At 47.8% G+C, this 8,958-nt stretch overlaps 1 protein-coding gene across 1 annotated transcript; it reads right to left on the minus strand.

The window, feature by feature from the left end:
- Nucleotides 1-3,257: 3,257 nt before the first annotated feature.
- LOC308655559 (L-amino-acid oxidase-like) lies at nt 3,258-8,524 on the minus strand (the record flags this gene model as incomplete). The annotated part of the gene is made up of 7 exons (XM_081305628.1): nt 3,258-4,110; nt 4,694-4,830; nt 5,052-5,120; nt 5,695-5,896; nt 6,962-7,074; nt 7,414-7,628; nt 8,509-8,524. 7 exons carry the CDS (start codon nt 8,522-8,524, stop codon nt 3,258-3,260), a joined length of 1,605 nt encoding a protein of 534 aa, XP_081161754.1.
- Between the last annotated feature and the right edge of the window lie 434 nt (nt 8,525-8,958).

The following is an 8,958-nucleotide window of genomic DNA, read 5'->3' on the forward strand; positions in this document are numbered from 1 at the left end:
AATCTGAATCTTAGGTATTTTTTTGTCCCCCTTCCCCCCCACACACCTTTTTTGGTCAGGAGAAAGGGAAAGAAGAGAGGTGCCTCCTAAATTTAAAAAAAAAAAAATTTGTTATTTTACAATATACATGACTGTAGAGTGATCTTTGTGACTATAACCTCTCATTCTTGTGGTTGAACGTGATGTGGAGTTACACTGCATGTGTTCATATATGGACACTGGAAAGTTATGTCTGATTCATTCCACTGTCTTTCCTATTCCCTTTCCCCCTCCCTTCCCTTCATTCCCCTTTGTCTAATCCAATGAACTTCTATTCTTCCCACCCCGCCCCACCACTTATTGGGTGTTAGGATCCACATATCAGAGAGAACATCCATCTTTTGGTTTGGGGGGACTGTGGTATATATTCTCAATGCAATATTACTCAACTATAAAGAAGAATGAAATTATGGCATTTGCCAATAAATGGATGGATATAAAGACTATCATGCTAAGTGAAATAAACTAATTCTTCCTAAAATCTTTAGTCCCTTCAATACGTTCTCCCCTTCAGCCTAGAGATAGTAGACCTGCCGCCGAGTCCTTGCCTTTGTTCTTCCTGACTTGTTTCTTTAGGACCCTCTTCTTGGGGATTCATGATGGTTCATGGTGGGCTCTTGCCTAGGCCCCTCCCTCTCCTCTAGTTCTGCCTTCTGCTCCTTTCTCTGATTAGACCTGTTGGGTCAGACTTCCTCCCAGGCTGACTCAGAATCCTAAGGAAGAGATGGCCTTTGTCAAGATACTGAGAGGCTACCAAATCTAAACAGCCCAGGAGACAGTTTGGACAAAGACTCCTCCTCCTCCTCCTCCTCCCTCACATTCTGGGTGTAGTTTGGCTTCTGGTTCACCACGTACATTGTGAGCTGGCTTACCAAGCCCTGGAGTAGCTCAGTGTATTCCTTAGCCCAACCCTGAGGTCTAGAGGAGTTGCAGTCTGCAGTGTGTATCTGCTGCTATCCCCTTCCCAACTTCTGGTGGCTACTGGGGCTGCCAGCTACAAGACCCACTTTCTAGGCCAAGGGGTGGGCCCCTGAATAAGCAGGTGGATGGCCAGAATGGAAACCCATATGAGGACTCTAGAAGAGAGGAGCCCTTTCTTTACTTTGTATGGCAACCTATAAAATCATGATCCTGAAATGGCCTTCTTTTAAAAAAGGTTTTTTTTAAATTTTTGATTTATTATTTATTTATTACTATTGTTATTCTTTAATTTATTAGATTTATTAGTCTTATTCTGAAATGGCTTCTGATTATTTTCTTTTCCAGAAGAAAAGCAGAAGAAAGAAGGGAACTGAATTGATTTCCTGGGGCTGTACTATAACATATTATCACAACATTGGATGGCTTAAACAATAGAAATTATTCTGCTCACATTTCTAGGCTAAGAGTTCAAAATCAAGATGTTGTCAGGGCTGTGTCCTTTCAGGAGCTTTGAGGGAGCATCTATTCCATGCCTCTCTTCTAGTTTTTGGTGGCTTCAGGAAATCCTTGGCATTCTTGAACTATCTTCCCCATGGACTCAAAATTCCCTTTTCTTATCAGGATACCAGCCATTGGATTAGGGCCCTTGCTAATCCCAGTTGATATCATTTTAACTTGATTACACTAACAAAGATTTTTATTTACAAATAAGGTCTCACTCATCAGTTCTGGGTGGACATGAATTTGGGGACACTATTCAAGCCACTATAGAAGCTACGTGTGGAAAGTAAGACCAAGGGGTGGGAGGAAAGGGGACCTAACTCATGTCTTTTTAGTCATGAATCTATTTGCTCTGAGTGAAACCAGCTTCATCCTGAACTTCCTAGACAGGGAAGCCAAAACATGTCCTTTTTTCCTAAGTTAGTTTGAATTTGGTTTCTGTCCCGTGGAACTAAATCTAAGGTACCAAATAATATACTGGTGGATGGAAAACCAGAAAGGAGCCTTACAGGGTTTTAACAAAGTTTCCTAGGAAAACTTCCTAGGAAATTCTCTATTCCTTCTGCCATACCATCTGCCAGTCTTAGCACAGGACACTCCATATCAGTACTTTACTGTGCTCCACCAGGGTCTTCCTGGTGGGGATCTTCTCCAGGGAGAGGGTTTGTGACTTGATCTACTTTTCCTTTTGTCTACTTGAGCCCCAATACCTAGGAGTGGTTCTTGCCCTCCAAGAATTTGAGAAAAAATTTGAGCCCGATTTGGGAGCTGATCTTTGGAAGCATGGGGACATGGGAGAAGTGGACTCAGTTTAGCAATGCTGCTCATTTTTTATATTTCTGGTTCTTCACACAGCAGCAGCCATAAGATAAAGGTTTGATAAGTGTTGACGGGCTGAAGGACATAGTGTGTGTTTAGTGACTACCAAAGAAAATGCACCAAAACATAAAAAATTAGATCTTAGCCCTTGGGGGCTTTCTGTCTAGGTGGGGAGATAATACACCACCATGACATGATTATCTGTCAGAAAAATAAGATCTGTAGTCCACATGGTTGGGATTCTAGAGGGGAAGAATTGAGGTTCAAAGAAGAGAGATCCCTGGGAGTTGGGTGGCTATGAAGGGAAGATTTGTGGAGGGGGAATAATTTGAATGGAGTGTGGAAAGACAGGTTGGGTTTAGAAGAGTGGGGAGCCCTCCAGGAAGATGTGTGGCCTGGGCAGGTGGAGGTGGGGGATTCTGTTTAGCAATGTGGATGTGGATGTGAGGATAGAGGCCAAGATCCCACCTGTACACACTAAAAAAAAGCAGAAAAGAATTTTTTCTGTCCTGTCTCCATGCTGGACTAAGATATGGAGCTCTTGTCCAGGCATGCAATGATGGGGTTTTTGTGTTGTGGTAGTGCATGTGTAGTCAGTTTAGCATCACTGTGGTTTGGGGGTTGTCTGTTCTTTCAGGGACTTCTAGTTGTAGGTGATAGAAATTAGGTATTGTTGGACCTTTTCTTTTTCTCCTGTTTTGATTATGCAGCAAGAGACTATTTCCTCAGTCTAAGGCCTGACTTTAGTATTCTCTGCCCTTGATTCTTCCCTTCCCCCTCCATAAGCCCTGACTCTGCTGCTTCTTTTCTGTAGGTCCAGCTGGGGAGAGAAACAGGGAAGGGAGTGATGTTTTTTGCCCACTTGCTAGCTGAGTTTTTTGCCTGGCATTATTGGGTTCAGGGAGAGACAGATGGTAACCTCTCTTCTGCGTCTCTTCCTCCTCTTTCCACCTCCCAGCCTGCTGGTGCCCACTACCTTAGGGATTGCTCTTGGAGGAACTATCCTGGACGTTGGCAAAGGGTTGGTGCAGAGGCGCCTTTTCCTGAGTGGCCTCCTTGTCCACAGCAGCCTGGATGTTCCTGGCAGCCTGGAGACCTGACTTGACGGCAGTGTCCATCCAGCCATGGGGAAGGGAGGTATGTTCCCCTGCAAAATGGACACGGCCTTCTGGCTGGAAGAGCTTTTGTGAGTAGTCTACAAATTGGTAGGGTGTGAACTCAGCAAAGGCGCCGATAGTGAGGGGATCCAGAGACCAGTGCTTGACCACGGAAGATGGGCACAGACGCCGCAGCTCCTCCTTGGGTATCTGGTGCACTGCCGCCAGGTCATCCAGGACAATATCCACCACCTGGTCATGCTTCATGGCAGTGAAGAAGAGGGAATCGTCATCCACAGTGTAGGAGGCGAGCAGGACACCTTTGCCGCTGGGGAAGTTGTGGCTGGGGTAGTGGATGTAGCGCGATGGCCGGTCAGTGATGGAGACCCCGCCTCCGATGCCATCCCGTTCCCAGAAGCGCTCATCACAGGCCAAAACCACCTTGGTAGCACTGGTGTAATGCACGGAGCGCAGAGCGTTTGTCTTGTCTGGGGACAGAGGTGGCTGGAAGGCGATGAGGCGCGTGGCCTTGGCAGAGGCTGAGATGATGATGTAGTCAGCAGTGAGGTTGCGCAGCTCCGAGGTGGGCCCACCTTTGCGGTACAAAACCCGGACCTCAGGCCCATCCCTCACTACCATCTCCACCTTGGATCCCAAATGGATGGTGCCAGGTTTTAGGCTGGTGCTGAGGGCTCTGGGAAGCTGGTCAAATCCCCCGGTGATCTCATAAAAGCTGCCAGGGAGAAGGGAGGGGAGAGTGATGGGGGGGAGGCGCCCAGAGGCCCAAGTGCCTCCTTGTCTCCAGTGTTCCTGGTACAAAAAAAGAGGGAACTAGTTCCCCGCACCCTGTGCAGAACACTTCACATACAGCCCTTAATTAATATGCAGCACTTCGTCATGAAGGGATTGTTACTTAATTTGACAGTTTGGAAAACTGACACCCTAAAGTGACTTTCCCACCATCACATAGGCAATCTAGGGCTGAATCTGGGGTAGTGGATGTAGCATGATGTAATATCTAACAGATATTCAGTTACCCTGAAATTCTACTTTGCAGGTAGAAACCTACAAACCTGGGTTTGGAGTCTGACTTCAGCCCTTGCCTAAGCTGTGTGAATTTGGATAAGTTCCCTAGTCTGAGCATCTTCACCTGTAGAGTGGCTCTGAATAATGCCATCTACTTTATAGGGGATATTAAGGATTAGATGTGACAGTTCTTGGAAAGTGCTTGGCAGAGTGTCTGGCACATGTAAATACCCAGTAAATCAGTGTTGGGGAGGGGGAGGACTCTCATCCTGGCCCCAGATCCCCCTTACTCATCACTTTTGGAGAAGATATTAGCATTCCTCAGGGACTCCAGGAGGGACTTATAGTATCCAGCGTTCTCATTCATCACATCTCCAATCATCTGCACTGCTCCTCCACTCAGCATCCCTTTCTTCACCAGGTAAGCCTGTGGGGAGGTACAGAAGATGGAAATGTGGGGTGGAGGGCCCAGAGTGTAGATACAGTAGGCGCCTGGACGCAGACCAGTGTGGGAATGGACTCCAGCAAGAGGAAGCCTTTGGCAGTGGGAAGAGAGCATCCTGGTTGGCAGATGACAAGCCAGGAGGCTAGGCTGAGCACAGAGTCCACCATCCCATCTCCATCCTGGAACTTCTTTGCCACTCTCACCTTGGTGGAGTAAGAATCATAGAAGGACATCAGGTGACTGCAGTTGAACATTTTCAGACTTTGTTTGAGCTGCAGAAGGGGAAGAGAGATACCACCATCAAGTTGGGCCTCCGGGACATCAGGCTGCTGGGGACAAGGATGTCTGGGGACTGGGGCTGGTGCCTCTGCATTCCTTTAAATTAAAGGCAGAACTTCTGGGTTCTCTGGATGTCGCTTGAAAAAAGTGGAGACAAGGAGGTGGAGGGGTGGTAGGTAGTTCCGGGAACTCCTGCCTGTTACTCTTTCTCCAAGCATCTCCCCTTCATTTAAAGACCTTTTGGAGACTAAAATTTAAGTCAGAGAACTTCACTATGATCCAGGAGGACTGATTCATTACCAAAGACTGGCTAATCTAGGATTCCCTTTCCTCCCACTTCCGCTGATCAAGTAATGGGCCATTGGACTACCCAAGGACAGAGGGAAAAAATGAGGTTGGAGTGGGGTTGGGAGTGATACGTTCTTAGCAGGTGTTAGAAGGAAGGTGGATCCATCACAAGAGCACCAGGTAGGAGTTGGATGACCTGAGTCCATCCATTAACTTGCCAAGTAGCCTTAGGTGAGCCCTCTTCCTTCCCAACCCTAGCTGGGATAAGGCAGTTGGCACCTTGATAATGGACTGGTGGAAGAGATTCATGGCACTCTTGCCCTTCTCTGTGGGGTTCGTGGAATAGCCCAGGATCTCTGGGTTGGCCTTGACCTCCCAACTGCGATGTCGTTGTCCATTGATGAGGTACCAGGTATTGCCATCATATTGGATGAACTTGTTCAGCTTCAGGCCAAGCTTCTTGACGTAGGTGTGGATTAGCCTGGAGCAGAGACAGTAATAAATTGACCCCCATCCTTGTTCTCGCTGACCCCACAATAGAAACCACTTCCAGGAAAACCAGTTTCTTCTTGCAGCCAAGGAGCCCAGACTAACTGGTTTCTCAACTCTATTCTCTGTTTTTTTCTTGCTGTGGGCATTATTTTTTTTTATTCTGTTTTGTCCTGGGGGATATAGGAGATGGGAAGTTCACCCATCACTGAATTAGGGCCCTTAAGGGATTCCCAGTTTATGAGACACAAAAGTGGAGATGAGGCCTTTTGTTTCAGGCAGTATTTGGAATTGTTTGCCTTTTCTAAGTAGTGTGAGGCCACATCTAATGACTCCTAGTTTGGGCTGTTACAGATAGTTTTTTGCTTTGGTAGTTTAGAGAGAAACTGGGTTTTAATTTACATTAAAGGCAAAAAATAAGTCATATTTATGGAAGCATATGGGATACCAGGCCGCAGATCATTTTGTTTTGGAAACCTCAAGAGTCAAATATAGTTTAAGGACTCAAGCATCTGTTTTTATGCCAGGGCCAGGTACCTCCTTGATTTTGATGAGGAGCTGTGTTGCTTCTCTTAGGAGAAACTTGGGTGAGTCACTTACTATTTCAGAGCCCAGATTCTTGATATGTAAATGGAAATCATAAGAGTTTCAATTTATAGGGTTGTAAGTATCAAATAATGTAAATATAATGCTTAGCACAGGGCTTGACACAAAGTTAGTGCTTAACAAATGGTAGGTATTGCTAATAACTATTATAATTTCACAGCTTAATGTGATATGATTGTCATTTAAGAAACTTCCCATATTAAAGCATATAGTTTGATGAGTTAAGGGTAACTATTCTAACTGTGGGATCTTCCACTTTCTGTGTGACCCTGGGCTCTGAGCCTTGGTCTTCTCTGTTAAGTGGGAGACAAGCATTAATCCTGACTTACAGAGTTGAATTACATGACACAGTGAATCTGAAAGGGCTTTGACATGATAGCAGCAGGGCCCCTCCCACCTCTCCTTTATCTCTCCTACTTGTCCTTTGTTCCAATTCTCTCCTAGGACTTACCTGTGGGATTTTGGGATTCGCATGGGCCCCAGGTCAAAGTACCAGCCCTCCTCCTTGTTCCTGAATGTGACCACTCGGCCCCCAACATGGTCACTGGCCTCCAGGATGGTTACCTAGGATCCAGAGAAACTGTCATTCCCAGATACATGTCTCCCTTCTACCCACCCCCTATTCCCACTTCTATAATGCCACACGCTCTGGCCTGGAATCCCCATCATCAGTCTTCAAACATGCATGGCAACCTCACTGGGCATTTCTTCCAGAACGGTCCTGAGAGATGTGAAACTGAAGAGCTCCTGGTGAGCAGGGACAGGGCACTTCTTGGCCTTTGTCTGTCAGCATAGCTCTTGGCTTTTGTTTCCACAGGAATGCAAATGAAAGTTAGCAATGATTAAATGTTAGGGGTTCCAGGGGCCCAGCAGGTTACGTGCCCTTGTTCAAGACCTCCTCACCTGATGGCCAGCATCCTGCAGGGTCTTGGCTGCTGTCAGGCCTGACATGCCAGCTCCCACTACTACTATGCGCTTGGGCAGGGGGGAAGTGCGGAGTCCCTCCTGAGCTGTGACAAGGAAGGACTCATAATTCGGGTCCTGGAAGCACTTGGCCAAGTCCTCATAGTAGGCAAGGCAGCTGGAGGTAGCCAGCAGGAGTGCCAACACCAGAATACCTGGGGGAAGAGAGAGCAATCAATGCGTGTGGCCTTGCTGGGGCCCAGGCTCTGTGGGTCCTGCCTGCCTTGCCCAGGAGGAGCCTGGCTGCATGAGTGAATGCAGAGTGGTCAGGGCAGGGCAGTGTCTGGTGGGTGTGTGGCCACGGATAAGTGATTTGTGACTGTGTCTATGTAGGGATGGTGTATGTGTGAACTTTAATGGTGTTGGTTGTAAAGTTAATGTGTAATTGTGAATGTACTCCTTCTACTAGTTCTAGGTTTTTTGGGGGGTAGGAAGAGGCAGGTGAGGACCCCCTTAGTCTAATCTTTGTACTGGTGGGTAACCAAAGTTCCCAGAAGGAAGGGGATCTCTAAAGAAGGGTAGGAGACCCAGCTGGCTTTCAGCACATACCCTTCTCCATGAAGAGAACATTCCACTGGGACAACTCAGAAAAGAGGGGACAGATGACCAAGCCCAGAGGAAAGAACCTCCAAGCTCCCTCCCCTCTTTCTATCCCCCAGACCTACTCAACCTCCCTAGTCCATCCTCCACCCCTGAAAGGTTTCCCCATCTCCCTGAGGTATTGCCATTTCTGTCTCAGTCCCCATGTCCTTCTCTTAAATGAACCCAATCCCAAAACTCATTCTCCAGATCCATTTTCATTCAATTGACTTACTTTCAACACCTCGACCCAGCCCCAGCCCCCAGCTGAGCTTCTATTCCTGTCTCGGTCCCCAATCTCCTTGCCCCTTCATAGCCCTTTACTCTAACTTTTCCTCAGACCCTCATCAAAGCTCCTGGACCCCTCCCCTGATCCAGTTCCTCTCCCCATCTCAGTGTCCAGCACCCCTTCCTCAGGCCTTTCTCTCTACCACCCAGAGGAGGGACCCCACTCACCACTCATGGTGGCCATGGCCCTGCAGCTCGGCTGAATCCTGAGCAGCTCTCTCTCTCCTTATGAGGAACCAGCTCCACTCCAGCAGTACTTGGCCCTTGTCCCACCAGCATGTCCTTGTCCCTATTGGCTGGGCCAAGCAGGGAAGTCCTGCCCTGAAGCCTGGACTGTCAGGTGAGATGACCATGGTGATAGAGCCCAGCCTCAGCCTCATCTTCTGCATTCCTGCATTCCTCCTGACCAGCCTCTCTCCTAGGGAAAGCTCCTTCTCTCAGCTCAGACCCTTGCTATGGTGCCAATGGGGAAGAGAGAGGCCATCCCAAAGGTGCTGTGATCACCTCCCACCAAGGGGTGAAGGCTGGGCTAGGCATCCAGCGTCTGGGCTCCCAGTGGAGAACATCCCTCTTCCCACCGCCGTTCCACGGTGGTGCCTTCTGCTCTGCTGTGGGTTT

The sequence above is a fragment of the Spermophilus citellus genome (genome assembly GCF_964194105.1).
Source record: "Spermophilus citellus genome assembly, chromosome: 9".
NCBI classification, from domain to species: Eukaryota; Metazoa; Chordata; class Mammalia; order Rodentia; family Sciuridae; genus Spermophilus; species Spermophilus citellus.